We start from the raw sequence: 16,056 nt of genomic DNA, 5'->3' as shown, positions 1-16,056 counted from the left end.
GAGGGGGGAGGTGTAGGGGCAGGTGTAGCACTTCCTGCGGTTGCACGGATAGGTGCCGGGAGTGGTGGGGCTAGTGGGGAGTGTGGAGCAGACAAGGGATTCATGGAGAGAGCAGTCCCTATGAAAAGCAAATAGGGGTGGGGAAGGAAATATCTCTTTGGTTGTGGGGTCAGACTGTAGGTTGTGGAAGTGGCAGAGAATGATAGGTTGGATGTGGAGGTTGGTCAGGTGATATGTGAGAACAAGGGGGATTCTGTCTTTATTTTTGTTGGGGGGAGGGGATATAAGGACAGAAGAAGTGCAGGAAATGCAAGAGATATCATCAAGGGCATTTTCAATCACCAGAGGGGGGAAGTTACGATCCTTGAAATAGGAGATACATGCCAGCAAGCACATCAGAATAAGGGAGAATAATACTGAGGAAAAAGTATGCAAATAGAATGCTCATTTCACTGTCCTTTAGCATTAAGGGGTGACATGAAATGAAGCAAGCATCCTGGTTTTGCCTGAGTTTAGAGCTGGTAAGTTGCACTGTCATTACCAATCTCTTCAAATCCACAACTCTGTGCACCCAATTCAGAAAGGAATCTTTCATCTGATCATGCAAATAGATAGATATAAAGCCAGAGATTAAATAAAAGAGAGCTTTTTGAGTTTACTGCAGTACTCAGCCCCCTCCCACTGATCATTTTATGATGATAGGTATGAACCATTAGCTATGCTCTAAATAAAACTGATATCAGCTGTCAGACTGAAGTCTGTTAACCAATACATACTGATGGATCGGGCTGTATATACCACTTACAGGCAGTGACTGTTTATGGGCTGTTGAAAAATTAAAGGGAACAAACAGTTTAAAATTACAGAGTGCGGCTCCTAATATCTCCCAATAAGACAATGTTTTCAGTATTTCACACAAATGCACAAAAATTGCCTGAGGTTGCTGTTGGGTTTTATCTGTCATTGAAGCATTAGTCCCAGTGATGTAGATGCAAGCAGAGGAGAGAGCTGATATGTTGCTTGCACGTTGATGCTTGCTGGGGTCTGTAGTTAACTGGAATCTCTTATAACCTTTCAGTGGCATATCCGCAATGTCATCTCTTTCTGAAATTCAGAAGAAAGGCATTTTACTATTTAAAATGTTGATTGTGAACTGGAAAAGTTTCTCAGTGTGGTTAAATTCATGAACTATGGGAAACCAAACAAATCCAAGTTGAAAAGCATCCATGAGATCATTAACATAGAATCACGACAAAGAGGTATCAGTCTGTAATTTCAATACAATTCAATAATAAAGTGGTTCATTCTCAATGTTCACCTGCACCGGAACAGAACCGAGTGATGCCGCACATGAGAGGAGGTACCAGTTTTCAGCTCTACCCTGTCTAGAATTGAAGATTTTCATCCACCTCCTTTAACATTCATTCCCTTTATAATAGATACATAATGGCAGCAATGTGCAGGGTCCACAAGATGCAATACAATAACTCACCATAGCTCCTTCAACAGCACATTTCAAACCCACAACTTCTGCCACGTAGAATAAATGACAGCTGATATGTGAAAACACCACCACCTGAAAGTTCCCCTCCAAATCACACACTACCCTGATTTAGAACTATATTGTCACTCCTCTATTTCTGGGTCAGAATCCTGGAATTCCCTCCCCAAACTCAGGTTGTACTGCAGCACATGAAGCGGTTTAAGAAGATAGTTCACTACCACCTTCTCAGGTCAAAGAAATGACACATAAATCCAGGCCTATCCAGTGATACCTAGATCCCATGAACAAATAAGTGCTGTATGTTCTGACTATGCAGGGTTTTCTCATACAGCACTATGGCATCAGCCTACATAATGTGGGATTTGAACCATTTCAGGAACTGAGCAACACAGGAGATACCTTAGGCTGAGCAAAGAAGAATGGCTCCTTGGTCACTGGAAACAGAGGAGGTGCTGATAATACAGTACTTAGTGGCTTGGAGGGAATTGAATTGGAGACAGAAAAGAACATGGTTGTAAGATTCCATAATAATTCCATAAGGCAGCCATTAAATAATAACTTGCCATAGTAAGTCTTTGTTCATAGAACCCTAGAAACGTACAGTACAGAAAATCACCATTATGTATGGTTGTGCCAGAAATGGCTCTTTCCAAAATCAGTCATGCTTATTCCTGTATCCTCAGTTTTTGTCTGTAAACCTTTCAGTTCTTTATCCTCCAGTATTTGTCCAACTCTCTTTATAAAACTGTTTATCGAATCTGGTCCCACCAGTAATTTTGTTTAAGCATTCCAATGACTCTAAGGGAATATCAATTTCTCCTTAGGTTGGACTTTACAGCTTGCTTTTATTTGTGTATTGTGTGTGTGTGTTGGTTTATAAAATATGCCAGGTGGCCACCCAAAGTTCTCCATAGCAGAAGGTGTGGGTAAGGCTCCCACTAACCCAGCTGCCCTTAGGCTTATTGAGGACAAATTTTCACACATTTAAGGCTCTCAATCCACCTTCACACACACAAATATCTGGACAATGGCAGGTGAGTGAAGGTGGAAAGACTTTTCCACAACTTTGTTTAAAGTGTGAAAATGAATGGCAGAGGGATGGATGTATCATTCAGAAGAGGCATCCTGTGCGCTTCAGGAGTTACATTGCCAAGCTGTTAAACTCCTTTGTTCCTCCCTATCCAGCCTTCAAAACCCATTCTCCCACCTACGTGTATTTCCTCCCTTGGGTGCTTGACCCCTTTCCATCTAAAAGTACCTGGGATCTACACAGGTCCAACAACATCACAGCCCCCTACAGAGTTCTAGTGCTTCTGGGACTGCAAGAGCTGCCAGCCAATCAGATTCACTGGCAGCAATTGAGGGTGGGACTTTCTGTCCACTGAAGTGCAGAAGTCCAACCTAAATTTAAGGCTATCACCATACTCCTCTCCCAACTCCAACTCAGTACGTTAATAGTTGGTCAGTTTGGAACTGAATACAACCCACAACCCCTCATCTCTCCTAGATATTTTGCCAAAGACTTTATATCATTGACCCACAGGTAATAGTTCCTTTTGTCTATCTACTAAAAGCTCTCAACATTGCTGTGGGTGCTATTTCCTGTGGGGTTGTGTTAACCTTTAAACAGCACGTGAGGGTAGGTAGGTCACTGAGGTGAGTTATTTACAGAAGTGAAAGTGCCTGGCTGTACAAGGATGTGGTCAAAGCTGCCTGTAGTCTTGCTCCAAACTGATTGTGCAAAGATGGCTGTGGATTTCTGTCATACCCAACTGGTGGAGCTAAAACCATGAGCAAGATTGCATCATGAGAAAAGATGTTTCCAAAACCTTTAATCCTCCTTTCAAGGGCATGAACTTTTTTTTTCAAACAAAAAATAAAATGCTTTTACAATGAGAGTTGAAATTGGATGCTGTAAATACCTGAAGACATAAGTACTGCACATACAGGAAGTCAAATAAAGAATAAGTGTTAGAACAGAACTTTAGCAGTTGTGGGAAAGAACAGCTGAGGTTTGGAGGTGTTCAAACCAAGTGGAGAGATGAGCAAGTAATATGGGTTCCAATGAAAGGGCAGCAGAACTGCAATATTAAACTAACTATTCTCTCTACCACTGTGCAGCACCTCCTCAGTACTGATTCTCTGATACTGCATCACCCTCTTAGTACTGATCCTCCAACAATATAGCTCTCCCTGACTACTGTCATTCCAATAATACAGCACACCTTTAGTTCTGAACCCCACAACAGTGCAGCACATCCTTATTCATGACTCCCCCCTGCCAGTGCAGTGTGCCTTTGGCACTGAACCTGCGACAGTGCAATGCAACCTTGGTACTGAGCCTCTAACATCGCAGCATCCCTTCAATACTGATCCTCTGGCAGTGTGGCACTTCCTCAGAACTGATATTCTGACAGTGGGGCACTCCCTCAATTCTGGCCCTATTGATAGAGCAACACTGCCTCAGTACTGCTTCTGGAATGATAGCCTGGATTGTTGTGCTGAGGTCTTGGAGTAGATTTGTAAAAACAGGTGACAGTGCTACCAACTGAGCCACAGCTGACACACCGGGCTGCATTTTCCTGTGGGGTTTGGACCCTGACCTTGGGACTGAATGGAGGTCCCAAGCCATCGTCAGGGTGTCATTGATGAAGACTGTCTGTTCTCGAAGGGGATCCTGAAAGCCAGGAGAGCAATTGTTTTGGAGGGGCCCTCCTAAAGGTGCACTTCTGCATTCACAAATATAGGGAGTTTGCAGGACAGTAGGCAGGGTGGACCTCTGATGCTGCCTAGGATTGGATCTAATCAAAGGACTCTCAGATCTAGAGCCCTGACAGCCCCACTGAGGGAGGTGGATAGTGGTGACAGAGTTCAGGGAGAGTGAAAATGCCTAAACATGGAGGTATTCTTTGAAGTGTGGACTGCATTCAAAGATATGTGGACTGAAGCCTTCAGGTGTCTGAGAACCCCTGGTTTTGTTGGCCACGGGTGTGACCTTTCTTGCTCTCTCCCTATCAATGACGCATAGAACCTCTAGCTCTGATTATCCCCTCAAATTCAAACACATACCACCCTCCACACACACTATTGCAGGGTGGTCACCCTCGTTGAACTAGTTGTCTCTTCCTGTGGTAGGGAAGGAAGGGGCCACTCCTACACTGACAAATATCAGAGGTGCAGAGCATGCCCTCTGACCTAATCCTGAACCATCACGAATAGCTGCCAGCCCGAGTGGGATGGGCAGTGAATCCTATTCTCATCCCAGCTCAGGAAAGCTCCTGACAAGAGGAATGTGACAGGGTATCATCCTGATAGGGGCTTCCCCAATTTTCTGAGCTCCCTTACAACCTTCATTCAAGCCAACCATCATGGGGCTGCAAACAGTCAGCCTTTTGAAACAGGCCACCAGATTCAAGCTCAAATCTTGAATTCATAAATAGCTGGTACAATGACTAAAGTGGAACTCGAACAATTAACAAAATAAACAGTGTACTAACCAGTGTACATCAGTAAGAATGAAAAGGGCAATGGGCGGAACAAAATTCTGATCCTTTGAAATAATAAAGCACATCTGCCCACACAATGCCAGACAATAAGATTGGGTGTTAAACTTTGTCAAATCATTACAGTTATTGTGGGCTTTAATTAAAAGCTATGTGATGCTCTGTTCACCTAATCTAAGAAACCTCAACTGAAACAATCAAGCCTTTCAATTTCTGAACTTCCTGAAGAGAGAGACAGATCTGACATTTAAAAGTTATAATCTTGGGATAGATCAGCCTTTGATCCATAATAATGGAAACAAAGCATGCAAATATACACAGCTGTTTACCGAGAAAGAAGCTTACCTCTTTTGATGGGCAAGATCTTAAGACTGTGTGGAAAGAACTAATTATAAACTGATGCAATACATGGTATAATGTAAGAAGCTGCTTCAAAGTTAAGAGAGGTTATGGTGGGATTGAAGCAGTGCTTCAAATTTTTGTTACTGGTGCACTTTCCTTTTTAACAGGGCTACCTCTTGGACCACTTGTTTCTCTGTCATAACAACCTCTTTGCAATCCCCACCTCTCTCCTGACCTGTCTGGACCACACCTTCCATGCTGGTTACATAGGCATCAGGAGATTTGTAATCAATGATGAGGAGGAAGGAATGTGTTTGGTTACACTAAGTATTGTACCAGCACTTTTCTATCAAAATGAAGGGGGACACGATTCCATTACATACAGTGACCTGATTTAAGCAGAGCTGACTGTGCTGAAGGCTTCAACTTCATAAGCTTAATATTAAATATTTAAAGGAACATCCCTCTCCTGCCAACGCACTGGTTAGAAATTGAACATCTGAGCAGTAAAACCTGCTGATCTCAAGTGGGAAACTGGGCTCTGTATTCTAGGGTAAGATTGTGAGAAATGAAATGTGCCAGGGAGAATAAAGCAGGGAAGTATATGGACATATTTTTGGTTTTTCCGTAGGATGTGACTGTTGGGGGGTACATCATCTGTAATTAGCTTTGAGAAGATGAACCAGCTTCTTGAACTGCTGCAGTTAACGTAGTGTATGTACACTCAACGTGCAGTGTTAGAAGAATGGTGTCTTTGTAAAATGATCAAACTTCATTTTGCATGGTAAATTAGAGGATATTGCTGTCAATGTAGATGTCCTGACGTCATTAGGCTGCATATGGGTGAGTGGTGGGGCTTCCCCTGTATTTTACGGGTGGCAACAAATTCTGTGCCTGCCACCAGGGTTACCATCCTGTTAAGAATGGCCAATTGGAGGGATAGCAGCCAGCAATGGTTAGTGCCGAGCCAAGATGTGATCCAGGGGCCTCATGCAAGCAGGCAAAGATATAAAACTTAAGGAAAAGCTAAAAGGCTACCTATCTGGGGAAACTGTTGGCATCACTGAAGCTATCTTTCTTGCCTTTAGTCTGTTAACTGCCTCCTAAATCCTTACACCCTAGGCTGCTCCTAATGGCCTCATGATGGAGAAGGTTAAATTGAAATGTTTTCTGTGAGCTTACTAGTCCCCTCTGTCTTCCAGCCCACTGGCAGAGCCAGGTTCAATTCAAACTAGAGAGTCAGGAGATATGGGTCTCACATTTGACAAAATATCACATGCAAATCATTTCCAGGTCATCGCCACTGGAATTCCTCAGGATAGTGCCTTAGGTCCAGCCATCTTCAGCTGATTCATTAATGATGTTTCTTTCATATTGGATCAGAAGTAGGGATGCTCACTGATCTTTGAACAATGCTTAGCACCATTTGCAATACCTCAGATACTGAACCTGTCCATGTCCATATGCAGCAAGACCTGAACAACATTCAGGCTTGGTTGGTAAGTGGCAAGTAACATCTGTGCCACGTAAGTACGAGACAAAAACTATATCCAACAAGAGATAATCTAACCATCACCTCTTGACCTTCAATGCCATCACCATCACCAAAGCTCCCAGTCAACATCCTAGTTATAATTATTGTCCAGAATATAATCAGCCATAGAAAGAGCAAATCAACAGTTGGGAACTGACCTCCCAATTCTCAACTTGTCAAGCTTTCTTCAACAGCCCCTTCTAAACCCAATAGCAGTACTACCTAGAAGGACAAAAGCAGCAGACCATGGGAACATCACAAAATCAACCCATACTCCACCCCAGTCCTGATCTCCACACCCCACCCTCACCTCTGTCAAACCAGGTTCCAGGTACTGACCTCCACTCCTTCTCCCACTTCCTGGGATTTGATGTCTCCCTACTTCTGGGCCATGACCCCTGAACCTATTTGTATGTATACATGCAATTTAAAATGAAGCATAATGAGCAATAGCTGGTGTCAGCAAATGCAGCCTTTAATTTTACTTTCCTCCACTCTCCTTTCTGATCTGATCTCCTCCTGTCGAGAGGGTGAGAAGGCAACAAGTTCGGAAGCCCATGGTGGAGGTTCAACTGCCCCCAAATATGGCCCTGGTCAGCTTGTCACGTACAACTACACGTAATGAGTTAAAATTGGGCTCATTACTCTGTTTGATGTCTGTCATCCAATAATTAAATAATGGAGCAGTGAGTCAATTATAAGGCAACAGTATGACCAAGGGTGCAAAACATCAGGCTAACAGAGCAAGTGTATTATTGATTTTGTGATACAGAACCTAAATGGTCATAATGGTAGTAAGCTACCGGCCTGTAATTGAATCACTTGGCTGTAACGTCATCATAACATGAGAAAGCAAAGTTCATATTTTATGATCAACAAAACAATTAGATTGAATTACTCCCACATCAATCATTGCTAATAGTTAGCTACTGCAAATTCAATTTTATAGAATTAACTGCTATAAAGCAGGCATCATGGACTGAGCAGTAGAGATAAATAAACCATCATCGAGGTGGCAGTATGGAATATTCCATGATATTTGGCGTGGCTTCCACACGACAACAAACAACAAACAGCCTTCTATTGGAATTTAACATGAAAAGAGATGATAGAATGTAGAATCATAGTCATATAGCACAGAAACAGACCCTTCGGTCCAACTCATCCATGCCAACCCGATTTCCCAAACTGATTTGGTCCCATTTGTTGAGTTTGGCCCATATCTCTCTAAACCTTTCCTATCCATGTTCCTGTCCAAATGTCTTTTAAATGTTGTAATTGTACTCGCCTCTACCACTTCGTTTGGCGGTTCATCCCATATACACATCATCCTCTGTAGCAAAAATAGCCCCTCATGTTCTTTTTTAAATCTTCCCCCTCTCACCTTAAACCTATGCCCTCTAATTCTGGACTCCCCCTACCCTATGGAGCAGACCTTGGCTATACACCTTATCAATGCCTCTCATGATTTTATGAACTTCTAGAAGGTCACCCCCTCAGCCTCCTATACTCCTATGATACAAGTCTCAGCCTATCCAGCTTTTTCTTATAACTCAAATCTACCAGTCTCAATAACATCCTTGTAAATCTTTTCTGCACCCTTTCCAGTTCAGTAATATCCTTCCAAAAGGAGGATAACCAGAATTGTATGCAGTACTCCAAAAGTGGCCTCACCAATTTCTTATACACCTGCAACATTAAGTCCAAACTCCTGTACTCAATGTTCTGATCAGTGAAGGCATGCATGCCAAGCGCCTTCTTCACCACCTTGTCTACCTGTGATGCCACTTTCAAGGAACTCTGGACCTGCACCCCTAGGTCCATAGTTCCCTGGCTTTTCCCCGCAGCCTTTCCTAAATAATGGCACACTGGCACCTCATCCACGGCTGCTGATGATACAAATCTCCCTGCTAGGAGCCCTGCAATTTCTTCCCTAGCTTCCCACAATGTTCTGCGATATACCTGATCAGGTCTTGGGGATTTATCTACCTTAATGAGTTTTAAGACTTCTAGCACCTCCTCGTTTGTAATGTGGACTCTTTTCAAAACTTTACTATTCATTTCCCGAAGTTCCCTAGCTTCCATGGCTTTCTCCACAGTAAATACTGACATGAAGTATTTGTTTAGTATCTTACCCATCTCCTGTGGTTCCATTTTCCATTCTCTCCTCAGTTCGTCTTTTGCCCTGAATGTACTTGGATCACTTTGATTCTCCTTAACCTTATTTGCCAAATCTATCTCATGTCCCCTTTTTGCCCTCCTGATTTCCCTCTTAAGTATACTCCTACTGCTCTCATACTCCTCAAGGGATTCACTTGATCCCAGCTGTCCATACCTGACATATGCCTCCATCTTTGTGTTGACCAGAGCCTCAATATCTACAGTCATTCAGTGTTCCCTACTCCTACCAGCCTTGCCCTTCACGCTAATGGGAACATCTCACAATCTTGCTTTTGAAAGCCTCTGACTCGCCAATCTTCCCTTTACCTGCAAACAGCCTATTCAAACAAAAAGTTCCTGTCTAATACCGTCAAAATTGGCCCTACTCTAATTTAGAACTTTAATTTTTAGACCAGATCTATCCTTATTCATGACTATTTTAGAACTAATAGAATTTGAACACTGGTCCCAAAGTGCTCCCCCACTAACACCTCAGTCAGTTGTCCTGCCTTAATTTCCAAGAGAAGGACGAATTTTGCTCCTTCTCTATTAGGTACATCTTTATTTTGATGAAGAAAATTTTCTTGAACATGCTTAACAAATTCAAATTCGTTCACATCCAAGCCCTTAACAGTATGGCAGTCCCAGTCTATGTTTGGAAAGTTAAAATCCCCTACCATTACAACCCTATTATTCTTACAGATATCTGAAATCTCCCTACATATTTGCTCCTCAATTTCCTGCTGTCTTATGGGTGGGGGAATGGGGGGAATTGCCTACAGTACACTCCCATCAAGGTGATCATCCTCTTGGTATTTCGCAGTTCCACCCATTTGGTTCACTGGACAATCCCCCAGGAATATCCTAAGTATTACCGTGATGTTTTCCCTAACGAAAATGCCACTCCTCCTCCTCTCTTAACTCCCTTTCTATCCTTCCTACGCCATCTATATCCCAGAACATTGAGTTGCCAGTCCTGTCCCTCACTTAGCCATCTTTCTGTAATAGCTATGATATCTTCTCCCATGTTCCCATCCATGCCCTGAGGTCATCTGCCTTACCTGTCAGGCTTCTTGCATTGAAATAAATGCAGTTTATTTCACAGTGTTACTTCTCTGCCATGCTCTTGCCTGCCTTGTCTATGTAGCTTCTTCCCTTTAACTTCTAAACAAGCCTCAAACTCTTCTCTTTTCTCACTACTGCTTATGGTCCTATTCCCCAGCCAGACTAGTTTAAAGCCTCATGAGTAGCACTAGCATATCCCCCTCCAGTTCAGTTGGAACCCATTCTTCTTCTACAGGTCATGTCTGGCCCAGAAGAGATCCCAATGATCCAAAAATTTGAATTCCTGCCCCCTGCATCTGCTCCTCGGCCACACAATATTCTGCCCTATCCTCGTATTCCTACTCACAGTAGCACATGGCATCAGCAATAATCCAGAAATTATTACTTTTGAGGTCCTGCTTTTTAACCTCTTGCCTAATTCCTTATATTCACTCTGCAGAACCTCATCCTTTCCTCTAACTATGTCATTGCACAACGACCTCTGCAAGCTCACTCCCCTTTGAGAACTTGCTGCAACCACTCTGAGCTGTCCTTGATCCTGGCACTACGAAGACAACACACTATCCTGAAGTCTCATTCACAGTCACATAAATGCCTGTCTGTGCCCCTGATTATACAGTCCCTATCACAATTGCTGGCTTGGACCTTGGCATACCCCACTTAACAGAAAAACTAGTCATGGTGCCAAAGACTTGACTTTCACTGCTATTTTCCTCTGACAGGCTATTCCCCCCAACAGTATCTAAAACGGTATACTTGTTTGAGAGGGACATTGCCACAGGGGATTCCTGCACTACCTACCTACCTCTCCTGGAAGTCACCCATCTACTTGACTGTACCAGCAGTGTGACCACCTCTCTAAAGCTACTATCCATCACACTCTCTGCCTCCAGTATGCTCCTCACTGTCTCAACTGCCTCTCCAACTGACTTAAACTATCTGATAAGAGCTGCACACATTGTTGCTAGGGAAAGTCGACTGCTCCCTGATCTCCCATATCTGACAGGAGGAATTTACCACTCCATTGACTGTCATCTCTGTCCTTTAACAATTAGGGGACTTAGACTTGCCTAAAAACTCCCACACTTACCTCAGATCCCAGCGTTTGCACATTCTCACTGCTTGTACTCTGCTGGGAGAACTTAATGCCTATCATTTATCTTAGAAGGCTTGCAAGAACCAGATCGAAGTACAACCCTTAAAATGTCTACCCTTCACTTACCCACAATTTTAGATGTTCAGAATGCAAAAAAGTAAGATTTATATTCTTAAATTGCAGCATTTGCAAACTCTTCCTGGTCAGGCTCAAAACCAAAACAGCCTCCTCCTCGGATCCACTATCGGGCGGCGATTCTCAACACTCACTCAGCCCTCTCAGTATCACATACTAGACAGCAAGTCTCATTATCACACACACACCGGATGGTGAGTCTCCATATCACACAGAACTGCATTTGAAGTATTTCAGAAAAGGTACACTCGACTGCTTACTGGGACGAGGGTAATACTTTGAGGAAAGGTTGAGTAGGTCGGGGAGAGGCAATGGCCTAGTGGTATTATCACTGGACTGTTAATCCACAGACCCAGGTAATGTTCTGGGGACCCAGGTTCAAAATTCTGAATTTAAATTCAATAAAAAAAAAACAAAAACCTGGAATTAAAAGTCTAATGATGATCATGAATCCATGCCATTTGTTGGAAAAATCCATCTGGTTTACTAATGTCCTTTAGGGAAGGAACTGCCATCCTAACCTGCTTTGGCTTACATGTGGCTCCAGGCCCACAGCAATGTCATTGACTCTTAACTGCCCCCCGGCCAATTAGGTATGAGCAAAAAGTGCTGCCCTATCTGGCGATGCCCACATCCCATGAATGAATAAAAAAGGTTCTGTCTGTAATAATTGGAGTTTAGAAGAATGAGAAATGATCTTAGTAAAGCATGTAAGATCCTGAGGGTGGAGCTTGACAAGATGCATACTACCTTGTAAGCATTCTAAAACTGAAAGAAACAGCTTAAAAGCTATAAATCTCCAATCTAAGACTGACTGACCCTCTCAGAGGGTCATTAGTCTGTGGAATTCCCTTTCCCAGAAAGCAATGGAAGCTGGGCCTTTGAATTTAGTCAAGGCCAAGGTAAACAGATGTTTGATTGACAAGGGTCTCAAGGGTTATGGGAAGCAGAAAGGAAAGTGGATTTGAGGCTATAACAGATCAGCAATATTATTACTGAATGGTGGAGAAGACTTAAAGGGCTGAACGATCTACTCCTGACCCTATTTAACACGTTTGTATGTTCTTGTGAACTATACATAAAGTCAATAAGAATGCAAAATAGCTGAATATTCTGAGTCACACCTATCTTTTTGATGCTACTTAAGTAAAATCAAATCAGTTTGTCATTTTTTTAAGAACAGCTTGTCTGAATAACAGACCACTAGTGGTTTGGATGCTGAAACAGGGCTTTATAATTGCTAAAGTGCAAGAGTTCAGCAGTGTGGGACTGAAGATTTATTAATATGCTCTCATCTTCTAATTTTGTCAGAACTCCATAATTAAAGTATTTGCTGGAGGCAACTAAATCCACTTAACCTGAAGTCAGACATGCAGAAAACTTTCTACAGTTTGACAGCTGTTTGTAAATCACTTCTTACTGATACGAAGCAGTCCAGGTAATCAAGGTCAATGTGAATTGACAGACTTTCATCAAAATAAGCTGCACTAAGTTCTGCACTTTTTTCCTTTAGTCATTCATAAGGTGTAAGCATTGAGCCAGCAATCGCAGCCTACTCATAATTGCCCTTGAGAAGGTATTAATGAGCCATGTTTTTGAACCCACTGCTTTCCATGTGGTGGAGGTACACTTACAGTGCTTTTAGGAAGGAAACTACAGGATTTTGATGCATGGACAGTGTGATATTTCTGACTCAGCATAGTGTAACATTTGGAGAGGAACTTGAGTTGGTGTTCCCATGTGTCAGTGGACTTGATCTTCTAGATAGTAGAGGTTGTGGATTTGGATGGTGTTGTTGAAGAAAGCTCAGTTAGTTGCTGCAATGTATCTTGTACATAGTGAACTTTGCTCTACATACTATGCACAGTGGTGGAGATAATGAATGTATAAGATGGTGGATCGGGTATTGATCAAATCAGCTGGATGGTGTCAAGCTTATTAACCGTTGGAACTGCTCTCATCCAGGCAAGTGGGTGGTGTTTAACCATAGTTGTGCCTTTAAGTGGTGGAGACAGGAGGTGAATTAATCAATACAGAATTCTCGGCCACTCACTTGCTCACCTCTACATAGTATTTATGTAATTGGGCTAGTTAAGTTCATCGTCAATGTAAGCCCCCAGGATGTTGATGTAGGGAATTCAATGATGTAATATTGGAGAATGTCATGCTGATGGTGATTAGAATCTGTATTAACTATAATCATTAGAACTTCTGCTTTATGCAGCAGGGTAAGAGTTAATCTCACAGGAGAGTAGGTTCTTGAAAGCAGTTTTATAAGATTTTTAACCATTTAGTAATAAAACATGAATTCTATTCCGATGATTCTCTTCAAGTGAATTCTTATTCAAAGACAAAGAGAGAAATGTCAAGTTAAATGAGACAATCCAAATTAATCAGAAATTGAAATGACAGTTATAACATACACTCAAATACCTTACAGTTCAATCCAAATCCTACTAGTCAGTGCTTAATAGCCAAAGAGTAGCAGAAATGGACAAGGCACCTAACCAGACCAGAATAATATAACAAGGGAACAACATCTTCATGGTTTAACCTTAATCAGAGTTTCATTACAAGAGAGGATCAGGATTGTTGGAGGGTCAGTACTGAGGATGTACTGCACGACCGGAGGGTCAGCACCAAGGATATGACACACTGTCGAAAGATCAGTACATTCTTCTTAACAGGCAGAATTTCAAGGGGGACTGATTGAAATGGGCTATGGCAGAAAATCTGGCAGAGTCATGCCAGAGTCCAGTGAGACCTAGCTCGGGACTAGCTCATTGAATTTTTCAATTAAGTTCTGGATGTTGTGTGGAGCTTCTTGGTAGGCAGTGGCAAGTTGCCTGTTGAGGAGCATTATTGCTTGTTAATGACCTTATAAACTGCAAATCTTGCTTCATTAATATGTAGCTTTCTATTCTACCTTCCATTGCAAGCAAATTAGACATTGACAATTCTCGATATGTAAGTCAGAATAGGTATCTGACAACTCTACCTCTCTACTTGATGCCAAGGATTTGCACCAACAACTCAGCATTGGCCACATGAACCTCAAGGCCACAGACATTTGAGTCTGACAACTGCCAGCTTTTATTGGCCTTCATGGCACACTTCCAAACCACATACAATGTACTTCTGTACTTCATTGCTGCACTGTGGGAAGTACTAGCAACTATTATTGCAATGCAGCTGCAAGGACACTTTGCAGTCAGGGACACATAGCTTGTGAACTGGATGAAGCTGCATTTCAGAGTTCTTCATTTGCACTCTTAACATTAATTCAAATTGAGCCTATCTATTCCTCATGTTCATAATGTTCCTGCCCTGCTTTGTCTTTCCTTGCCTTTTTGCACTTTGGCCCTCAGTCAGATATACCAAGCTCATTGTACTACTGTATTTCCATGCCATTTAGCACAGACACAAAGTTAGGAAGCTTGTCATGGTTGTCATCAGTCCTCAGTCAAAACAAGGGAGACAAGTTTTCAGTTAGGGATCCTGGTGCACTAAGTTAAGGGCATCCTCCAATACCAGTCCAGAGGCTTGGACATGGTCAGTCAGTTGCTCAGGTCTTTCAGGGTCAAGTCTTCCCCTTGTAAGAGGTGAGGAGCCAAATGTTGAACAGCCCAATAACCATCTTGACTCTTCCTGCCCTGTTGTGGGCTGTATTCCTCCTGGGACGTGAGTTGGGGGGGGAGGTTGCGGTGGGCGTGATGGGAGGACGCAGGTATTAAAAGAGATGAAAGTGGGTGGCACAGTTGTTACTGTTAATGCAAGGGTAAAGGTTGGTTGGGGGGCAGGGGGTGCTTGCCCAAATGAGTGAGTAGGCAGAGAAGAGGCAATGTAGGGTTAATTGTGTGAGAGTTGGAGAGAGTACGAGCAACTAGGGGAAGATATTGCATACAACCGTGAGAGTGGTAGAGTATGAGCTTTGGTGGAAGATGAGTACAATAGAGATACAGTGAGTGTGAGGTATCACAATAAAGATGGTGCCACTTACACTGATGGAGCCAAGTATTCCTACAATACTGTTCATTCCTCCAGACAGCTAAAACCACACTGACATGGGTGGCTCCAGATCCCTGTTCACAAAATAGGGTACCAATTTCCTCTATTCTGCAATGTCTGGGGAAAATATCAGGAGCTGTCCAGGGCAGCTCCAGAATAAGTGATTGTCCGGGTATGTGACAGCACTTTAAAGATGGTGTCAGCACCATGGATGCCAATCCATTCCAGAATAGTTTGACTGTGGCAAGTTGTTGTAGGTAGGGTGAGTGGTAGAATGGGACAAGAATTGGACATGGGTAGTTAATTAGGTGAATTTCGTAAGACACAGCAAGAAAACTTGCCAGGTCTCATGGAGAGAAACCCTCTGTGAATCTCAACGAGATTGATATTTAGGCAAAGAAAAGAGTCAGCCTTACGTTAGACTTTAAGAAAAGGCTAAGACATAGAGAAAAAATTTTGAAAGTTTTGTTATGAAGTTGGGTACAGTATTCATGAACTGGAAGACAGGAAGTTAGAATTTGTTGGTAAAAATGATCGTGGGATAAAGAGTGCCGTGGTTCCTTTAAGAGCTTGTGCTTTGACTGTGCTTGAAAGTTAGTAAATGCAGGTGCACGGAGACTGCCCAAATAGAAACATTTTGTGTAGAACAGCCAAGAAGCATTTGTTTTTCCGAGACAACAAGTTTTAATTTGGTCAATTAATTTAAACA

At 42.6% G+C, this 16,056-nt stretch overlaps 1 protein-coding gene across 6 annotated transcripts in view; it reads right to left on the bottom strand.

The window, feature by feature from the left end:
- Window positions 1-253: 253 nt before the first annotated feature.
- LOC109932449 (MOB kinase activator 3B) overlaps window positions 254-16,056 on the bottom strand; it is a 130,392-nt gene continuing 114,589 nt past the window's right edge. For all 6 annotated transcript variants that reach the window (XM_048594932.1, XM_048594936.1, XM_048594931.1 and 3 more), the window contains one exon: window positions 254-1,104. In XM_048594932.1, the coding sequence (XP_048450889.1) occupies window positions 1,075-1,104 (30 nt within the window). In that variant the 3' untranslated portion in view covers window positions 254-1,074. The remainder of the gene's footprint in view (window positions 1,105-16,056) is intronic.

This window comes from Rhincodon typus, chromosome 3 (genome assembly GCF_021869965.1).
Source record: "Rhincodon typus isolate 14 chromosome 3, sRhiTyp1.1, whole genome shotgun sequence".
In the NCBI taxonomy this organism is placed as follows: Eukaryota; Metazoa; Chordata; class Chondrichthyes; order Orectolobiformes; family Rhincodontidae; genus Rhincodon; species Rhincodon typus.
Note: the sequence above shows the minus strand (reverse complement) of the source record. Positions and strands in the feature narration are given on the sequence as shown.